Source organism: Populus trichocarpa, chromosome 13 (assembly GCF_000002775.5).
Source record: "Populus trichocarpa isolate Nisqually-1 chromosome 13, P.trichocarpa_v4.1, whole genome shotgun sequence".
Classification (NCBI taxonomy): domain Eukaryota; kingdom Viridiplantae; phylum Streptophyta; class Magnoliopsida; order Malpighiales; family Salicaceae; genus Populus; species Populus trichocarpa.
Window position 1 is genome coordinate 14613506 of NC_037297.2, and position 21613 is coordinate 14635118.

At 34.5% G+C, this 21613-nt stretch overlaps 1 protein-coding gene across 4 annotated transcripts; it reads right to left on the minus strand.

Annotated features, from left to right (window-relative positions):
- Positions 1 to 5995: 5995 nt before the first annotated feature.
- On the minus strand, positions 5996 to 21034 carry LOC7494446 (G-type lectin S-receptor-like serine/threonine-protein kinase At2g19130). 4 transcript variants are annotated; one of them, XM_052446675.1, is made up of 2 exons: positions 20037 to 21034; positions 5996 to 7820 (listed from the first exon to the last, which is right to left on the minus strand). In XM_052446675.1, exons 1-2 carry the CDS (start codon positions 20919 to 20921, stop codon positions 6228 to 6230), a joined length of 2478 nt encoding a protein of 825 aa, XP_052302635.1. In that variant the 5' UTR covers positions 20922 to 21034; the 3' UTR covers positions 5996 to 6227. The 4 variants fall into 4 exon arrangements, with proteins under 4 accessions (XP_052302635.1, XP_052302636.1, XP_052302637.1 ...); XM_052446676.1 differs by having other exon boundaries at positions 5996 to 7750; positions 19967 to 21034; XM_052446677.1 differs by having other exon boundaries at positions 5996 to 8530; positions 20750 to 21031.
- Positions 21035 to 21613: the final 579 nt, after the last annotated feature.

The following is a 21613-nucleotide window of genomic DNA, read 5'->3' on the forward strand; positions in this document are numbered from 1 at the left end:
AAAATAATTGACTTGGGTTGATTCGGTGAAACAAAAACCGAAGTCCCTTTCTAGATCAATTTTTGACAAATTTGATATTTATACTTTAAAAACATAAAAACTTCCTATATGATTCAAAGTTTGTCACTACCTCCAATGAATATTGATCAATCATAAATAACTCAAGAATCAGCTTACAAATAATTTAGACAATTAATGATATGACTAGAATAGATTTAGGAGAAAACACATGGCTAAAATAACTTTTTGTTTTAAAGGATGTGATAAGGGTGATTTCTATCTTTCATTAAACATAATCAACCTTTTCCTCAAATCTCTGGAACTAATGTATATTTTAGAATTCTTAATCTCCTCGAAAAACTAGACAATGACTTTATTTTTATATTTTCCTTTTAAATCTTAGAGGACTCATTATTCATGTCAAGTGCAACATGAATAATGGTAAGCCTATAAAGTGAAGAGAACCAATATCCTGGTAACCTTATAGAGCTAGAATCATTGCGTCAAGGTTGAGTAGAATCAATGGCTCTTATTCCCACAAGCACATCAATTTTTCCCTCATTTCTTTAAACAAATGGATTGAACTTAGTAGTGGTGTTGCTGTTGCGAAAAGAGAATGTTTGTTATTGCTCTTGAAGATCCAGACCTGAAGAGCTCATTTCTCTAAAACAAATGGACTAAACTTGTTGATGGTAATGGTGATGCTGCTATTGCTACGAGAAAGAATGTTTACTATTGTTCTTGAAGATCTAGACCTCACAAGCTCTTTTCTTTGAACTTCTCTCTCCAACTAATTCCTTTTTGCTTTTACTAATATCACCATGGACTCTTGTTCTCAATTTCTTCTCTCTCTTTTTTCTTCCCTCTCTTGGTTTCTTTTCTTTTCCTTTTCTCTCTTTGTGTTTCTTCACTACCATTTATTGTTTCTTTGTCTCTCTTTTATAGGCCTCAAGGAAAAACCTAAAACAACCTCCCTTTACAAAATCCTAACCCTTGGTTCTTCAACACTCATTCTAGTTGTCCAACTCTCCATATACTACATGCCAATTGGTTTGTTTCTATCTTATATCTACAACAAGATTCAAGGCTCGAAGGGAGCATCTTTTTGTGGTTTAATTACAGCAAGTGTCACACTCGACATCACGATTGTCTTGAGAGGAAAAATCAGTGACCTGGTTCCTTGATAGAAAAATGTCTAATTCTAATATTTTTAAAGAAGTTACAAGTTAGTATTATAATCACTAGGAAACCTAATTAGTCTTTAAAGATATGTGATAAGAGGTTAATTATGTTAGAAGAAAGATATTATCACCTTTAAAATATTATACAGTAGGTAAGCTATATTGTTCATCTTGTCTTAAATTGCTAATGATCTATTGTGCTTAATTTACCAGTGGTCTATTTATGGGGTAACACGAGTCTATTGCAATGAGTTAAACCTTGATTGTTAGTTCAAGCTTAATCATTATAAGATTTGGTCGATTTCACCACTCTCAATTACTTGGTGAATTGAAAAGTCTAAAATGAGTAACTTTATATCACAATAAGTCATGTATGTGAATGACATATTGTGCCTATATTGGGTTCATTAAACCGAATCTAGATCCTAGGAAAGAGTCTTGAAAAGGTTAACTTAACCTATGGTACATTAATATTCCTGATTTCAGTGTTAGTGAATATTGGACAAAAAATTTTATTGTTTGAAAAATAAAAAAGATATACTAATCTTCTTTAATAATTAAAGTGAGTCTATTATATCAAATATTACGAGTAATTAACAAAATATTTTCTTTATTTTTCATGACTTTTTACACAATGTTTTTTTAAAGGAAGGATTTTGAAATTGAGCTTTAAACTTGTATGGAAGGTGAAGAATGTGCTTTAACCCACTTTATCTAGCATGTTTAAAAGATGCCACTCATATTCATTGAGTCTATATGGGTCACATTGACTCGGCTAAATTTATTTACAATAATAAAGATAATGTGTTGTAAAAATAATTATCAAATTTATTTATAAATAAAAACAATAAAAAGAATATGATAATTTTTTTAAACTCACAAACAATTAAAAATAACTTCATGAAGCACACAAATTATGTTAAAAAAAAACATTGTACATGTTTTTGTTTGTTTTTATATGTGAAAACACTCCAAAAAAAATCATATGCAAAATGAAGTATCCCAAAAATTAAACACAGACACACAAAATCAAGCGTATGTACATGATATTTTGACGACTTACATTTTTTTGGAAATACGCTACACAAAATATATATTTTTAAGACAAAGGTATTTTATAAAATGCTAAATCATGCAATGATATATTTTTTTTTAATTCTTGGTCATGCTGAAAATAAAAATGAATTGATAACTTTTTTTATTCTTGGTTGGAATAGATGTGAGGGATCCTTGGAAAGATTTTTGGGAAATTTTAGAATTGGAGAAAATCGTGGTTCATGGGAGTGAAGAGCTGTTGCACAGTTGCTCTCCTGGTGAAGCTTACTGCAGCAGTTACTGTCTTCAGCTCCGTTCAAGGTTCATACTGAGATTATCTCAAGCATGTCAGGAAGCTTAGATAAAGATTTCAGAATTTTTAGAGCTGGGAAAGGTTGTGTGTTTTTTGTGCTGAGTGTTGGATAGGAAGATTAGTCGATGGACATTTTGCAAGGGAGAAGTTCGCCCCCCATCAAAATAATGGCTCCCCTTCTGCTTAGCCTTTTTACCCTAAAAAACGCTGGCCTCCCTTCTCTCCCTGCTTTTTTCAACTCCTCCTCTATTATTTCTCTATCTCCCTTTATTTTTTCTTCGTTTTCTTTCGGGGTGTTTAGGAGTGTGGTAGTTGTCATATTTTCTTTTAATTTAATTATAATTGCAAGCGGAGGACGGAAAACAGAGAGAACAAAATGAACCAGAGCTTTCCAGGAAGAAATCACAGCAAAACGAAAAAACCATACAGAGAGAGTCAAAGAAAGAAAGACCCAGAGGACGAAAAACCACAAAAAAGAAACAAAGAAACAGAAACCAGAGGAGAGGAGAAAGACTAGAGAGAGACAAAATGAACAAAAACAGCGGGGAGGAGAGAAGGATTGTTCAACCAGGCACGATCGCCTCACATCTTCATCTCCAGCAAAAATCCCACCAGGTGAGTTTTTCTTCCCCTGCTTACATTTATAATTACCCTGTCAGTGTCACTGTTGCAAGCACGCGTGAATAATTCACGCATGCCTACTGCTAGCCAGCCTGGTCCCTGGTTGGGCCACTGATCAGACTAGATTGACCAGATCAAGCCCAGCTTGTATAAATAGACTAGATTCAATCTGAATTTTTTTTTGTTAAAACCAGGTTGGTCTGGACCTTAGGCCTAGCGGATCCATTTTTATAAGTTAAGACAAACATATTTTTTATACTTTTTCCCTTGTTTTTACTTTTTAGTTTTTGATATCTAACCAAATAGGTATTTTAAGATATCAGAAAATTTAAAAAAATCCAAGGATCTATTTGGATTTATTTGTAGGTTTTTCATATTTTTTTTATGACTTTACTTAGTATTGAATTGTAAACTTATACTGTGAAATGTGAATCTACTATGCAATATATATATCTATTTTTTTTCTCTAAAATATATAAAAAATATGTTTTCGCTTTCAATTCAAATTTTATTAGTTTATTCACTAGCGTCAGAGTTAGGAATACCATACTTTTTTTTGTTACGTAAGATTTATCAACGCCAGAGTTGGAAGTATTCCTAATTGAATATTCACTAGCACCAGAGTCAGTAATATTACAAGTATACTATCAAAAAAAGAATAAAACAAATTGTTAGCAATTTAAGACAAAACCAGCAATACAACTTACCTTAGATATGACACTTAAATGGTGATGGTATCTTTTCTTTCGTGTATCCAGTCATATATCATAAAATCTCTGCTGGTCAGTTAGGATTTCTAGTGACTATAATATCAGATGACGATTCTTTAAACCAGATATTTTTCTCTCTAAGAACAAATTGACAGATATTTGTTCTTTTTCCCAAAATTTTCAGGTCGCCACGATGTCCGGTGTAACAGTAGTGGTTGCTTTTCAAATTGTTTTTCTCTCAAAAAATTATTAAAATAATATTATTTTTTATTTTTTAAAATTAATTTTAATATCAGCATAATAAAATAATATAAAAATAAAAAAAAAATAATTTAGATAAAAAAAAAATATCTTAAAATTTGCCCAACCCCTGTAACGCAATAATAAATGGGAGCTTCGTGTGCCAACTACCTCCGTTTTCATTTGTCCCTCAATCATTTTCTTTCATTTTTCAAAGTCTTCATGGATTATTAATTTCTCTGCCATTCCCCATTTCACTTTTCTTTCTGTTTTTAGTCCCATATTTTACGCATGGTTTCATGCCATGATTCATGCTTGTCTCCTCTCTTTTTTAGTCCCTCAATTTTATTCTTTCATGCATTCTAGTCCTCCTCCCATTTCATTCACTCTTTTTTAATTTTAATTTTAATTTTTCTCGAAAAATAACGTCAAAGTTAAAAATTACAAAAATAGCACTATAGCGTTGAAAATACTTTTTTTATTATTTTCTTAAAAAAATATTAGCAAGAAAAAAATAGTAAAAAAATCAGAAAATGCCAAAATGGGTATGTGAATGGCCGAAAGCGCGTTATTTTAGAGTTTTCTCTTTTTTGATTTTTTTGGAAAATCTCTAGAAAATGGGGTAAAAAGGTGGGATATGACAGCGGGTACAAGAAACGGATGATTGTGTTTTTGGCATGATTCTTGCCACAGCAAATAAGGAGCAAGGACTGTTGTTTTCTGTGGCAGAATGTACAACGTTTGTAGCAAGCAACAAGGCTTGAAAGAGGTGTATTTTTGACGTGTTTCTACAGCCAAAAAAAAAAAAAAGGGGGTGCAAGGGCTTTTTGACGCGTTTCTACAACAAGGCTCCATCACTTTTCATATCGGAATCGGTTTTCGAAATGTTGAGCTTAAAACAAATGCCAAGCAAATTCACATAGTAATCTAAGGAGGTTTAAACCGGTAGTAGTTTAGTAGTTTGTGGATATTTTGGTGGCCTTGCATCTTTACCAAACCTTGAATAGATATTATAGGTGTTATTTTCTTTGATTGCAATATGAGAATTCCCATCACTCTCAAGTAATCTATTTGTGCCAAGGAGGATTGATCAGGACCCCTTCCTAACTCCACTAAATGGGTTTGAAATATTCATGGTAGCAAGAAGAGAAAATTTAATGTTCCTAGTATCAATACCAGATCCCAAGAAAATGTTTTCAAGAGCTTGTAGCTTGTCATTGCTAGAAGATGAAGTGAGAGTTTCAGTTGAAAGAGTACCACTTGTGTAGGAGCCTAGACCAAGGGTTTTGTTGAAGGTGCATGAGCCGGCGGGATTACGTTGGTTTGGCTAAAGGCTTGTAAAATATGGACTGAGTATCAGAATAGAGAGGATCTTTCCGAAGGAAGCAAACATGTTGCTTTTTTCTTTGCAACCATCGCAATGGATCCATGAAATATCACTACCAGTGTCAATGCGGAAATATTAGTGTGATTTGAACTTTTCAGCATTAGGAGATATTGCATTGAATGTTCCAAAGCCATATTATGCTTGTGGACGAGAGTTGTCTGATTGTGCATGCCATGTATATATAATCGAGAATCATCCGTTCTTTTCATAGCGAACACTTGGGTGATGTTGTTGGAGCGATGAATGAAAAGGTAGCTTGTGGACTAGTAATGCTTAATATGTTACCTCTTTTACAAAGATGATGTTTCATAATAGAATTTTGTTGTCTTTTTTTTTCCAGTTTTTTTCCTTAGGAAGACAAGTTTTTGGATAGCACCATGGATAGAGGATGATGAAATGGTCTGATTAGACTTGCTAACAGCCGCTGCTTGCCCTTGTCAAAGATTGTGTATATATTTAGCTGTGTCGAGATATCTCAAAAACCAGTTACAAGCTGAAGTTGATGTCATGAAGCATGAAACATAAAATATATTAAGAAGCAGGCTTTCACGACAGTAGAAGCCATAGCATTTTTGCCATTCTCAGAAATATTCTGAAATTAGCTTTCAAATAATATACAAACCATTTAAAGAGGAGAATTTTAACTAGTACAATCACCCAAGACTCTTGCATAAATAACAGCAGCATTACACAGTTACTCAAACCCGATTTCTCGAAATGCCTTCTTGGTTCTCTCTTTTTTAAGACTTGGAACTTGTGTTTGACGTGGGGCTCTTGGTCTGAGAAGAAGCAGTGGAGGTGTGGCTCTGTGCCTGTGAACTTTGGCTAGAGGATGACTCTGTGAAGAAAATTATGCTCTCCTGGTTGTCAACAAACACTTGGAGAGATCTTGGAACCGGAGGTGGGTTCACGTTCACAACCCCTTCGAGGACCTGAACTACCTGACCCGTTGATGGCCTGTGGGCTTCATCATCTTGGATGCACCAGCAAGCAATTTTACAGATTCTTGTTAGCTCTTCAAGATCAGCATTCCCCTCCAACCTGTGGTCCAATAGGCTAAGGATTTCACCATGCTCTTGATTGATTTGGCTTGCAGCATAACTTGGGAAGAACTTCACTTTTCCATCTTCAGATTGCTCAGAGTTTCTCCTTCCTGATACAACTTCAAAAAGCATCATTCCATAACTGTAAACGTCTGCTTTGGCAGTTATAGGCACACCTGAAATCCACTCTGGTGCAAGATAACCTCTTGTCCCTCTCATGGTTGTTAGCACCCTGCTAAAATCCCGGCCGACAAGCTTCGCCAGGCCAAAATCTGCCACTTTAGGGAAAAACTGAGCATCTAAAAGGATGTTCTCAGGCTTTATATCGCAGTGTATGATACAATCCCTGCATTTCTCATGGAGATAATTTAATCCTCTAGCTGTCCCCAAAGCAATACCGTACCGAGTTTTCCAGTCTAAGACCTTTTTTGAGTCCTCCGAGAAAAGATGGGAATCAAGAGAACCATTCGGCATGTAGTCATAGACCAACAGCTTCTTATTACCCTCCGAGCAGAACCCACGAAGGCGAACAAGATTGACGTGCTGGATTGTCCCGATTGTGCTCACTTCTGAGCGGAATTGCTTCTCTCCTTGGATGATGCTTTCGAGCTTCTTCACAGCTATGACACTCGTATCAGGCAACACCCCTTTGAAAACAGAACCAAAACCTCCTCCTCCCAATTTCTCTGAGAAATTCTTTGTCGCATTCTGTAGATCTCTGTACGCAAAAGCTATCAGTGAACCTTCTACTGCTTTCCCCGTTTTGACTGTTTTCCTCCTCCTCAAAAATACAAACAGAACAAGGCCAAAGAGAGACACTATCACCACTGAGCCCACAACACCACCAATAACTATCCCCTTATCATTCTTCGAACTTGAAAACTCAGATGCTGCAAGCCTGATATAGATAGTGTTTCCATTTGAGTCATCTGCAAGTTGTTGCATATCCAAAAGATCGCCGAACCAAACTGAGCACAGACTGCCATCATAAGCATAGGCAGTACAAGTGCAGTTGCTCAAGCAAGTGGATTCGCATTCCTGTGCACTCCTGGCTGCCACTGTCTGTGGATTTGCAGGCAACTTCATATTGTTACTCGAGAAAAATCTGTCACTCTTCCCATTAACAACACTAGAATTCCCACACTGCAGATTTGATTCCCTCTCACATCCACCAGAAAAAACCTCCGACTTCCAGTCCTCCCATTTTTTCGGGTTGAAACCTCTCAAGCAGTTGCAGAAAGGCTGTGAATTCTCATTACAGCTTCCAAAAGCCCCGCAGTAAGCATAAACCTCACATTGCGTCTTTGGTTGAGACCAGAACAAAAACCATGCTTGGCTAATCTCCAACCATGATAGTTGCTGAATCTGTCCTCCAGCCGCCATCACAAACCGAGATATGAGTGTTTCATTGTACAATGAATAGGTGAAATAGCTCTCATTAGCATCGTTAACATAACTAAAGTTGTAAATATAGTTGGATCTCATTTCAGGAACTAAGCTGAAAATCTGTCCATTCCATGATCCACTATCCCAATAGTATTTAGTCCTATTCCTAAAGATCAAATATCGACTCTGATTTGGGTCTAGCTCAAGAGAGAAAAGACCTGGTGAAGGATCATCTTTGCTTTTCCATGAAATGAGAAGTGTGTTCCTTCCGGTGATTTTGTTCAATCCAACCTTGGCACCAGGCAGCCATGTATGAGCTGGAAAATCAAAAGACTGCCATAGTGGTGACACTGAATTAGACCCATCTCTCAAAACAAGATTTCCATCATCACCAAGAACTGCTTCCACAGAACTTGACCTACTAGAGCTCAAATTTGTGGACCAAATTGGGATCTTGGACTCATTAAAGAGAAATAAATTACCACCAGAAACCTTTAACTCTGAAGAAAATCTATCAGAAACGGGTGTCTCTCTGTTTGCTACCCAAACTATGGTCTGTTCAGACACTTTATCTCTATAGTACCACATGCCTATATAGTAGTTTGGGGAGTTACCTGGACGGAAGAAACCAAGTTCAAAGACTTTTCGTGCTGAGACAATAGTTTGGTCTCCAGAGAGAGAACTGTTTGCAGAGATTGTATCAGCTCCAAGGGAGACATGGGAGTTGAGAGGAAAACAAAAAAAGATAACAAAGAACATGATCCATGGATTGTTTCGGACATCCATGGCTGCTGCTAAAGAATTTTGCAGGCAAGATTGAGATGTTGGAGGCGCAAGAATGCACACTACAGCTAGTTAAAATAGAGTCTGAAAGAGAGAAAACAAGACTTGGTCTCAATATGCTACGTAAGCATTTGCCAAAGAAACTTCAAAGTCTGTTGTTTTGAACCACAAGTCAACCGAGCTTTCTTCTGGACACATTCAACATGGTTCTCCCCATCATTTATTTATTTATTTTATTACCATATGATATTCTCAATCAATTTTCATTTAAATCCAAATATATATATATATATATATATATATATATATTAAAATTGAAGTTAAACCTATTTTTCAATATCTATCAAATTTGGTTAAATTTCCATTTACTCATTACATTATTTCAATAATTCAATCCCAATAAATCTAAAAGTATTTGCTGTCATTTATAATTATTTACATGTGGTGGTTGACGCATTCATTAAAACGAAAATGACAATTTGAACTTTTAGGTAAATATGTGTCTCATATTTTTTCTTTCAATAAATATTTGGTGTTCGTTTGGAGCTGCATTTACAAAAGAGTTTTAGCAAATCTTAAAAACAATTTTCTTTAAATTAGTTTTTTTTTAATCATTTTAATGTATTAATATTAAAAATAATATTTTTTTAAAAAATATTATTTTAATATATTAAAAAAAAACTTTAAAAAATAATTTCAACTAAACTCCCAGAACACCCTTCATCATTTGAGATCCAGTGAGCGTGATTTATTATGATAAAAAAGTCATTCTCGTGCCAAGAAAAGAAAATTCAAAGTTCCATTTTGCAACCTTCAAGAGATCGAACTTGAATTCTGTGTAAGACAATTAATGGTTTGTCATGACCAGACAGAGGACTGGGAACTCAAGCTTGGTCACCATGGAAGAAAAAGGCCGCATAGCCAAGAAAACTCACTCCAATCACTTTCATGAACATATAAAATATATTGTTGGCTTGCGTGATTTTTTATGATAAAAAAATTGTCCTTAATTACATGTTTAATGAAACAATGTTTTTCCTTTGCTCGTCTCTTTTATGATGCATGGCAGGCATATGACATATCGAGATTCGGCTGATTTGGATTTAAATTGATTTATACAATTAACCTGACTAGATTAAAAACCTAATAGTCATAACACTTATTAAAAATCTATTAATATTTTTAAAAAGAATTATCAAAACAACATTGTTTTGATATTTTTTTAAATAAAAATTTATGATGTTAATATAGATTGACTCTCCTAACTTGTGATCTAAAATTTCAAATCAAGTTTTAAAATTATGATGATAAAAACAAAGATTTTATTATAAAAATATAAGTCCTTCAATTTTAAGATTCAGTTTGAATCTTATTACTATTTTTTTTAAAATGATATATTTGTCTTTTAGTACTTTTATTTATAAAAGTAATATAAAAATTGATTTCGATAGAGATGAAATGAAAATATTAAAAAAAATTGCTATAATCTTCATCAACATATATGTACAACCATTTAAAAAGAAAATCATGGTCTTCCCTGCTTAAGTTTGAAGGTTCGAGGTCATGCCCTAAATAATAAGAGGAGTCACCATGTTTAGGTCATATAAACCAAAAGAGAGCAAATCAAGAAGACTAAAAATAATCCATTCCAAAAGGTTGAAAATTGGATCAGTTTTGACGACCTTTACTTGGTTTTCACCTGTACACACTTGAAAGATGATCCTCGACGACGAGGAAGAAGATTTGGTGGGTTGGCTTAGCAGACCACAATGAAATGTCCATTTCTTTTATGTCAACAGTCCTTAAAAAAAAAAAAAGTTTTATAGCAATCGATTTTACCGAGTTATTTGAAAAACAATCCAAAGAATTAATGTTTTTCAACAATAAACTATCTCCTCTTTCTACATCTCACGCCAGCAGCGAGTGACAGCAAATCTAGCGCCGATGAATCCAAGGACACGATTAGTTTTGATATGCTCAATCAATGCGTTTATATTTTTAAAAAAAAAATCATAAGAGAAAAATTGCTTCCGGGAAAATTAATTTTTTCCACGTAAAATTAATTCAAAATTAAAACTAATAAAAATTAAAGCAAGTAATCAACAACCATAATTGTCTAATGATGACTCTTATATAACTGCTGGTTTCTTGAATATCATACGCGCAATAAAAACTATGAAATAAAATTATTTGGGAGTCCCTATGATTCCGTCAAATAAATCTAAAGTTATTTAGGGATTTATTACTTGAAAATCACAAGTTGTTCAATTGTCTGGCATTCAACGGTAATCCACACAAATCACCCGTGAGAAATCTCTATTTAGGAGAAAATGATTGTTATGTCTAGAGTATTAGCTCTAATATTGTATTTACATAGTTTTTCTATCTAACAGACAACTACTCTTCTTTTTCACTTACAAAATAATAGGCTTAGCTTTATATTTATAGAGAATCTTAAAAACCCTATAAATGATAAAATATCTATTTGCCTCTTAAATAATATTCATATATTATTTAAGGATGATTTTAAAAATTTAATCAATCAAGTTCTTATTTGATTTTTTCTAGGTCTACAAATATAATCCTTGTATTAATTATATTCTAATTCTTAATTTCTAAAATATATTTTAATCAAGTCATTTTAATTTCTTACTAATGGTTCTTAATGTGTGAGACTCATTAGGTTTCTAATATCTTGGCCCGAATATAAATTATAATTATAATTAAATAGAATTAAATAAATTAAACAATTTAATTTATTATCAATTCAACAATTGATTAATTTATATTTGAAGATCAGGTATATCGTCTAGCAACGTGTCATGATCTCTCAAATATTATAAAATTCATTAGTGGTTTGATTTTAACCTTTCAATAACCAGTTTCTCAGTATAATTAATATTCTTCCATTAACAATGTCCCGATTTAACATTAAAGCATGAAGTATGTCTGTTATATTAAATCATGTTTGTTCTCTACATAATAATCATTGATTGCTTGAATAAGATTTGAAACTCTTTTCAAATCTCATTACATCCTGACTAAGGATTTCTCAGTCAATACTATTTGAGAATAGATGAAACATTTTTTCTAATTCACATAGGATGATGAATCCTATCTTGATCACTCAGATATTTTCATATAGTTCATGTCATACCCAATGTCTGCTCTTTCGTTACCTCGATTAAGATAACATATAACAAGATCATAGCATAACATTCTCTACATAAGATGACTTAGTGATCTCAAGTCTAAGAATCACTTACACAACTGCCACATGAGTCTTTCCATAGACATGAGTGATCTCTCCATATGAAATTCTTATGCAGGTCAGTTTAGTGTACATGTCTTATGACAAGCATCTACATATTAATTCTAGGTATTTCTTATACCTCAACCTATGAGAACAACTGCTTCCATAATAGAATGGTTTGACCTCCTCCCATCTGAGACTAGTATTTCATTATATAGGAAAAGTTTTCATGTGCACAGTAATTATAAAGAGCAATTTTAAGGAGCTATATATAATAAGCTAAATCTAGGGAGCTATATATAGTAAGGTAAATTTCCTATTTATATCTAGTATTTACAAGCTAGATTTCAATGAGTACAAATAGTTGTATGCTTGATTTCAGCCTTTCTATTGACATCCCCCTTCAAATTGATGCGGGCTTGTCCATAAGCATCAATTTAGTCGTAAGAAAATGATGACGTTGTCGTCTGAGAGTATTGGTGAAAACATCAGCCGCTTGAAGATTGTTGGATACATGTGGAAGTGATATAGTCTGAGCCTCAAAGGCGTTTCTTGGGTATAGTTGGCAATAACAACTCAAGCTGAAAACGCCTAGCATTGTTGTCTTGGTTATAGACTTGTACGAGGTGATCCCATATAGCCTTTGCAGATCTATGAGGACACAAAGAAAGAATCAGATGTGGCTTCATATAACTAAGAATCCATGACATGATTTGTGCATCTTTAGCAACCCATGCTGCCTTAGCAACGACAGATCCCTCAGTAGCCGAGTCTCCTTTGTCGTTGCCATCTATATGGCCTCATAACTTCTTTCCCTTGAGAAAGATCTTCGACTGAAATGCCCAAACAACATAATTTTTGCCAGTAAATCTAACACAAACATTATCTAACTTCTCCATGAAGCTATGACTGAGAAAACTAATACTTAAAAATTCTGTGAGAAAAGCTCTGATACCATAACATAATGGTTTGACCTCTTCCCATCCAAGACTAGTCTTTCATTATATATGAAAAGTTGTCATGTGCACAGTAATTACAAAGAGCAATTCTAAGGAGCTATATATGGTAAGGTAAATTTCCTATTTATATTTAGTATATATAGCCTAGATTTCAATGAGTACAAATAGATGTATGCTTGATTTCAACCTTTATATTGACATTCTTTTTATAAAGAAAAGAACATAATATGTACTAGTCTTTACGACTCTAATGAATGTTCAGTATTTAAGAGAGTATTGACCAGGAACATTTTAGAAACAATACATTAATGCTATAGAAATCTCATAATTATAACAATTTTATAATTTTCTTTGCAGAGTATTTTTGTCCCATGAACTTTATCTTTACTCTAGATTCATTAATCTAATATTATATGAATATTAAAGATAAATTAAGCCTTTATTAATAATAAATATGTATTTATATTAATATAATAATGACATGTGTAACCAACCGATTGACTACAAAGCATATTAAACTAACATTTATTTCCACGATTAAACAATATCTTATAATGAAACACACGGTATCACCATCATGTAATTACAACATATCAACACTTTCAGCTCCAAGCATAATCTTACAAGAAATTTTCTAAAGAGACCAAACATGTAATCTCATATTACTTTACATTCAAATGACTTAATGCCAATCAAAATTATATTAACATTTCTTTCAAACAACTCCATCATCTTAACTTCCAAATGAACAGAACAAAAGATCCAAAAACCAAGAAAAAAAAAGGAGGTAGTGTTCCATGCAGAAATGCACCATAATAGATAACCATGAACGAAGAAGTGATTCAATAATAATCTATCAATATTCTTATTTGGTTGAAGAAGAGGCATCATAATTGGATGATGAAAAGAAAACTAGAATAGCTTTCATTAATTAAATCTACCAAAACACATATTGACAAACACATAAATCCACATGTATTGATTTATAACCTACAAGAATCAAATGCTAGGCCCAAACACATAACTAACAACACCTAAAAAAAAGTAAGTGATTAGTGGCTTGGTCCACACTTCGACAAGACTAATAATAATAACTTATATGAAACAATTACAAGTTCACCAAGTCCAAACAACTGTTTGAGAACATGATCATCATCCACAACCAACTTTGTTGTTTGCACATCTGAAGCAAATACTTTATCATAGTTAATCTCATGCTTTTGACTATAACATTTTACCACTAAACTTACTTTGTACCTCTTCACCTCTTATTTGACGTTCTTCTTTTCTTTGTAGATCCACTTGACACCTATTGACTTCTTTCCACTTGGTCTAAGAACCAATTTCCATGTGTCATTTTTCTCAATTGATGCAATCTTCTCATCCATAGCAATTATCTACTTTTCATCATTTATTGCTTTTTTAAACACTATAGAATCACATATAACAAGGTGACTATATAATGTTACATCATCAATAAGATTAGTTACCCCATATAAGTTATCAAGGCTCTCTATCTTTCATGGTGGATTTAGAGGAGTGCCACTACTTAAGCTTCTACTAAAAGAAAATGAAGAATAAGAAGAAATTGAGCTCATTGGTGTTTATGGAGGTGTAATTATAGGTTCTTAAAGATCTTCATATCTTTCCTCATCTTCATCAAGAATCAGTAGGAAGTCATATTTCTTACCATCATCTATCTTCCAATCACATACTCCATCTTCATTGAACTCAACATCTCTACAAATCACCATCTTTCCTTCATTAAGGTTGTAAAGCGTGTATCATTTAGACTTTTGATCATAACCCATAAAAATCATCTTTTTTCTCTTGTCATCTAACTTGGTCCTTACTTGATCATCTACATGCACATAGACAAATGTTCCAAAAAACTTTCAAGTGAGAAACACTTGGCTTTCTTCCACTCCATACTTGTGAAGTCATGTCATTCAAGCCTTTAGTAGGATATCTATTTGACAAGTAGATAACACATTCTACAGCTTCGGCCCAAAACTCTTTAGACAACTTCTTGGTTTTGAGCATACTTCTTACCATGTTGAGGATGCTTCTGTTTTTTTTTTTTATCTTCATCATGCCATTTTATTATAGAGATCTAGGCACCGTTAGGAGTCTCTTTATACCATGATCTTCACAAAACACATTAAAATCATTAGAACAAAATTCACTCCCTATCTGTCTTGAGTGATTATATAGAATAATTACTTCCTTTTCAACTAATGCCTTAAACTTTTTAAAACAACTAAACATATTAGACTTTTCTTTTCAAAGGTATACCCAAGTTTTTCTACTATAATAGTCAATAAAAAGTAAAAAATACAGATTCTTACCAAACAAACATGGTTTGATAAGACTACAAACATCAACATGTATTTTTTATGGTTTACATGCTTTTGATATAGACTCCTTCAGAAAACTCTTGAGATATTTCTTACCTACTAAACATCTTTCACATAATTGATTTGGATGTATAATAGATGGAAGACAATGACTGTCGACAGTGTTTGAAGGAGAAACAATGTTTGGAGGAATAGATATGGAGGGGCTAGGGGTAACAAGAGATGGTGGTGAGTGTTGCTTAATTTCGCAAGTGCACGAATCGTAACAAGTAATAAAGTGATGAGTAGAGTATCATCCCACGAGGATTTGTAAAAATTACTATTAATTACCAAAGTCTTTTAAATTATGATCTATTTGAGGAATTGAATGAGATAGTTTATGAAACAAAAATTAATGATTAAAAACAAACAACCAATTGATTAAATATTAATGAATTCAATTGTATTGGTTCTAGGATTTCTGACTTACCATAACTATTCCTATATGAACTTTCTCAATTGAATTAATTACTCCTAACATTGATAATCAGGTTTTTCTAATTTAAAAACTAATCTCTCTCGAGTATCAATGAATTATTTCGACAAGCAAATTTCATATACTCTACAAAAGTTCTGAACTTGTCAAAATTTATTAAGTACCGTAAAACCTATAATGATTACAAAAGTTCCTAGGATATCTCTATCCTATAGATTTCTTAAGGTATTTCAAATAATAGCTAAAATAATTATCACTTCTGAGTCTCAAATTGAATTCTAAGTCATGTAGATGTTGGCCAAACATACACAAGCATTACACATAGAATGAAATACTCAACAACTTAATGTAATAATTCAATCAAAGAAATTGTTCACATATTCATAGTAATGTTACATAAAAAATCCCAGAATAAAAGTCTACTCCACCGTTAAATTAAAGATAAACAAACTTGATACGATGAACATCACTTAAAAGCAGAGAATGGCAGTGGAATAGATAGGTGTCCTCCAAATCTTCTCTATTTTTGCCTCCGTTTTTCATCCCTTTTTGTGCAGCTTCTTCTTCTCCCTTTAGTCTATTTTAAGGTCTCTATGTATACATGTTTTTCTTGCAGACCCCTCTTTTTTTCTTTTATATTGTGGCCTTTTTACCCTCGCTGGAATGAAGACAGTTTCCTTTTCTGATTTGAATTCCTTCCTACCCAGACATTGCGGACCATATTTGAGGCAGGAAACGTGCGAATTCAAAGATCTCTATTTCTGGAGCAATTGTAGAAAATCAAATCTTCTTTCCAACAACACCAATCTTGTAATTTTTGGACCTCTAAGACTTGAGATAAGGGCCATAAACCGAGACAGTATTTGGAGTACAGGAAGTTCGGGTCTGATTCAACAATTTTTAGACCTCTAAGACTTGAGATAAGGGCCATAAATCGAGACAATATTTAGAGTGCAGGAAGTTCGGGTATGATTCAATCCCTATTTTTCGACTCGCTTTTTGGGCTTCGAAACAGCAAAACTGAGTTATTTGCCCTTCGCATGTTTTGTAGACCTTTATCTCAGTTATTTGCAAATGGTGACGAACATCTAGAACTGAGTTGTATAGCTTCCTTTGCAACACACGATAAATCAATGTTCGGTTTTACTACTAGATTCTGCCTGCTCAGTAACCTAGTATTTGAAAACACATTAATTTCCTACAAGGTCAATAGTTCAAAAAGGGATCTAAAATTCTAATTATCTTGTGCAACACATCCAAAATATTTCAAAATCAAGCATGAATAATGAAAAATATACATGCTAAAAATTCCCTTATCAGTGAGCTGGCTGGAGATGAATAAGGAGGAATGTATGGAGTAGTAGAGGGAGTTGGCGTAGGGACAAATGGAGCGGGAGTTGGCGTTATTGGAGCAGCTAGTGCAGGAGATGGTGATTTGGCTGGTGGAGCTGTTGGTGTGGCTCCTGGTGCCTGAGCCAAAGCTGAACCTGCAAAGAGAGCAAGAAGCATTTAAGACACCAAGATTTTGTAAGTCGCCATTGTTACTGTAAGTTGTTAAGGAAATGATGAAGAGAAGAGCTAGAATAAAACACAGAGAAAGGAGATAAATGGATTGATGAGAGAGAGAGACGGTGTAGTATTTATACAGAAAAGGTTAAGGTTTAAGGTTTTGGTTGGTTTAATTTCTTTTATTATTATCATTATCGTAAATATTGAATAAACTCAAACAAATATATATTATAAAACTTGAAAATAAATTTCTTTGTGGTACCTTTTGTTTTTCAAAGAAAGTTTAATGATCATTAAATAACAATTTGAAAAGGTACGGATAAAAAAGCAAAAAGCATAAAAAAATAATTATGCAACCTCAAAGTAAAGACTAAGGGTGTATAAGTGGATGTTTGAGAGTGTGTTAGCAACATAGAAAAAGCTAACAAATTCTCTATCAACCGAAGGAAGCAAACATGTTGCTTTTTTCTTTGCAACCATCGCAATGGATCCATGAAATATCACTACCAGTGTCAATGCGGAAATAGTGTGATTTGAACTTTTCAGCATTAGGAGATATTGCATTGAATGTTCCAAAGCCATATTATGCTTGTGGACGAGAGTTGTCTGATTGTGCATGCCATGTATATATAATCGAGAATCATCCATTCTTTTCATAGCGAACACTTGGGTGATGTTGTTGGAGCGATGAATGAAAAGGTAGCTTGTGGACTAGTAATGCTTAATATGTTACCTCTTTTACAAAGATGATGTTTCATAATAGAATTTTGTTGTCTTTTTTTTTCCAGTTTTTTTCCTTAGGAAGACAAGTTTTTGGATAGCACCATGGATAGAGGATGATGAAATGGTCTGATTAGACTTGCTAACAGCCGCTTCTTGCCCTTGTCAAAGATTGTGTATATATTTAGCTGTGTCGAGATATCTCAAAAACCAGTTACAAGCTGAAGTTGATGTCATGAAGCATGAAACATAAAATATATTAAGAAGCAGGCTTTCACGACAGTAGAAGCCATAGCATTTTTGCCATTCTCAGAAATATTCTGAAATTAGCTAGCTTTCAAATAATATACAAATCATTCAAAGAGGAGAATTTTAACTAGTACAATCACCCAAGACTCTTGCATATATAACAGCAGCATTACACAGTTACTCAAACCAGATTTCTCGAAATGCCTTCTTGGTTCTCTTTTTTAAGACTTGGAACTTGTGTTTGATGTGGTGCTCTTGGCCTGAGAAGAAGCAGTGGAGGTGTGGCTCTGTGCCTGTGAACTTTGGCTAGAAGATGACTCTGTGAAGAAAATTATGCTCTCCTGGTTGTCAACAAACACTTGAAGAGATCTTGGAACCGGAGGTGGGTTCACGTTCACAACCCCTTCTAGGATCTGAACTACCTGACCCATTGATGGCCTGTGGGCTTCATCATCTTGGATGCACCAGCAAGCAATTTTACAGATTCTTGTTAGCTCTTCAAGATCAGCATTCCCCTCCAACCTGTGGTCCAATAGGCTAAGGATTTCACCATGCTCTTGATTGATTTGGCTTGCAGCATAACTTGGGAAGAACTTCACTTTTCCATCTTCAGATTGCTCAGAGTTTCTCCTTCCCGATACAACTTCAAAAAGCATCATTCCATAACTGTAAACGTCTGCTTTGGCAGTTATAGGCACACCTGAAATCCACTCTGGAGCAAGATAACCTCTTGTCCCTCTCATGGTTGTTAGCACCCTGCTAAAATCCCGGCCGACAAGCTTCGCCAGGCCAAAATCTGCCACTTTAGGGAAAAACTGAGCATCTAAAAGGATGTTCTCAGGCTTTATATCGCAGTGTATGATACAATCCCTGCATTTCTCATGGAGATAATTTAATCCTCTAGCTGTCCCCAAAGCAATACCGTACCGAGTTTTCCAGTCTAAGACCTTTTTTGAGTCCTCAGAGAATATGGGAATCAAGAGAACCATTCGGCATGTAGTCATAGACCAACAGCTTCTTATTACCCTCCGAGCAGAACCCACGAAGGCGAACAAGATTGACGTGCTGGATTGTCCCGATTGTGCTCACTTCTGAGCGGAATTGCTTCTCTCCTTGGATGATGCTTTCGAGCTTCTTCACAGCTATGACACTCGTATCAGGCAACACCCCTTTGAAAACAGAACCAAAACCTCCTCCTCCCAATTTCTCTGAGAAATTCTTTGTCGCGTTCTGTAGATCTCTGTACCCAAAAGCTATCAGTGAACCTTCTACCGCTTTCCCCGTTTTGACTGTTTTCCTCCTCCTCAAAAATACAAACAGAACAAGGCCAAAGAGAGACACTATCACCACTGAGCCCACAACACCACCAATAACTATCCCCTTATCATTCTTCGAACTTGAAAACTCAGATGCTGCAAGCCTGATATAGATGGTGTTTCCATTTGATTCATCTGCAAGTTGTTTCATATCCAAAAGATCGCCGAACCAAACTGAGCACAGACTGCCATCATAAGCATAGGCAGTACAAGTGCAGTTACTCAAGCAAGTTGATTCGCATTCTTGTGCACTCCTGGCTTCCAGTACTGGCTGTGGATTTGCAGGCAACTTGATATTGTTACTTGAGAAAAATCTGTCTCTCTTCCCATTAACAACACTAGAATTCCCACATTGCAGAGTTGATACCCTCTTACATCCACCAGAAAAAACCTCCGACTTCCAGTCATCCCCTTTTTTCGGGTTGAAACCTCTCAAGCAGTTGCAGAAAGGCTGTGAATTCCCATTGCAGCTTCCAAAAGCCCCGCAGTAAGCATAAACCTCACATTGCGTCTTTGGTTGAGACCAGAACAAAAACCATTGCTGGGTACTCTCCAACCATGATTGTTGCTGAATCTGTCCTCCAGCCGCCATCACAAACCGAGATATGAGTGTTTCATTGTACAATGAATAGGTGAAATAGCTCTCCTTAGTATCGTTAATATAACTAAAGTTGTAAATATAGTTGGATCTCATTTCAGGAACTAAGCTGAAAATCAGTCCATTCCATGATCCACTACTCCAATAGTCTTTAGACCTATTCCAAAAGATCAAATATCGACTCTGATTTGGGTCTAGCTCAAGAGAGAAAAGACCCGGTGAAGGATTATCTTTGCTTTTCCATGAAATCAGAAGTGTGTTCCTTTTGGTGATTTTGTTCAATCCAACCTTAGCACCAGGCAGCCATGTATCAGCTGGAAAATCAAAAGACTGCCATAGTGGTGACACTGATGAATTAGACCCATCTCTCAAAACAAGATTTCCATCATCACCAAGAACTGCTTCCACAGAACCTGACCTACTAGAGCTCAAATTTGTGGACCAAATTGGGATCATGGACTCATTAAAGAGAACTAAATTACCACCAGAAATCCTTAACTCTGAAGAAAATCTATCAGAAACGGGTGTCTCTCTGTTTGCTACCCAAACTATGGTCTGTTCAGACACTTTATCTCTATGGTACCACATGCCTATATAGTAGTTTGAGGACTTACCTGGATGGAAGAAACCAAGTTCAAAGACTTTTCGTGCTGAGACAATAGTTTGGTCTCCAGAGAGAGAACTGTTTGCAGAGATTGTATCAGCTCCAAGGGAGACATGGGAGTTGAGAGGAAAACAAAAAAAGATAACAAAAAACATGATCCATGGATTGTTTCGGACATCCATGGCTGCTGCTAAAGAATTTTGCAGGCAAGATTGAGATGTTGGAGGTGCAAGAATGCACACTACAGTTAGTTTAATACAGTCTGAAAGAGAGAAAACAAGACTTTGTCTCAATATGCTACGTAAGCATTTGCCAAAGAAACTTCAAATACTGTTGTTTTGAACCATAAGTCAACCGAGCTATATATATATATTAAAATTGAAGTTATACCAACCATCTAGGTGGTGGCCCAATGGTAAAAGTTTGGGATCAAGAAGTTTGCTCCCTCTGTAGTCTCAGGTTCGAGCCCTGTGGTTGCTCATATGATGGTCACTGGAGGCTTACAAGGTCGTTAACTTCAGGGCCCGTGGGATTAGTCGAGGTGCGCGCAAGCTGACCCGGACAGCCACGTTAAACTAAAAAAAAAAATTGAAGTTAAACCTATTTTTCAATATCTATCAAATTTGGTTAAATTTCCAATTACTAATTACATTATTTCAACAATTCAATCCCAATAAATCTAAAAGTATTTGCTGTCATTTATAATTATTTACATGTGGTGGTTGACGCATTCATTAAAACGAAAATGACAATTTGAATTTAATAGGTAAATATGTGTCCCATATTTTTCCTTTCAATAAATATTTGGTGTTCGTTTGGGGCATTTACAAAAGAGTTTTAGTGAATTTTAAATACAATTTTCTTTAAATTAATT

Coding starts and splice junctions, on each gene's coding strand:
- LOC7494446 (XM_052446675.1), bottom strand. CDS start 20,921: ATGGATGTCCGAAACAATCCATGGATCATGTTTTTTGTTATCTTTTTT. Junction 7,821..20,036: donor AACCAAAGACGCAATGTGAG/GTTTATGCTTAC, acceptor ACGCAATGTGAG/GTTTATGCTTACTGCGGGGC.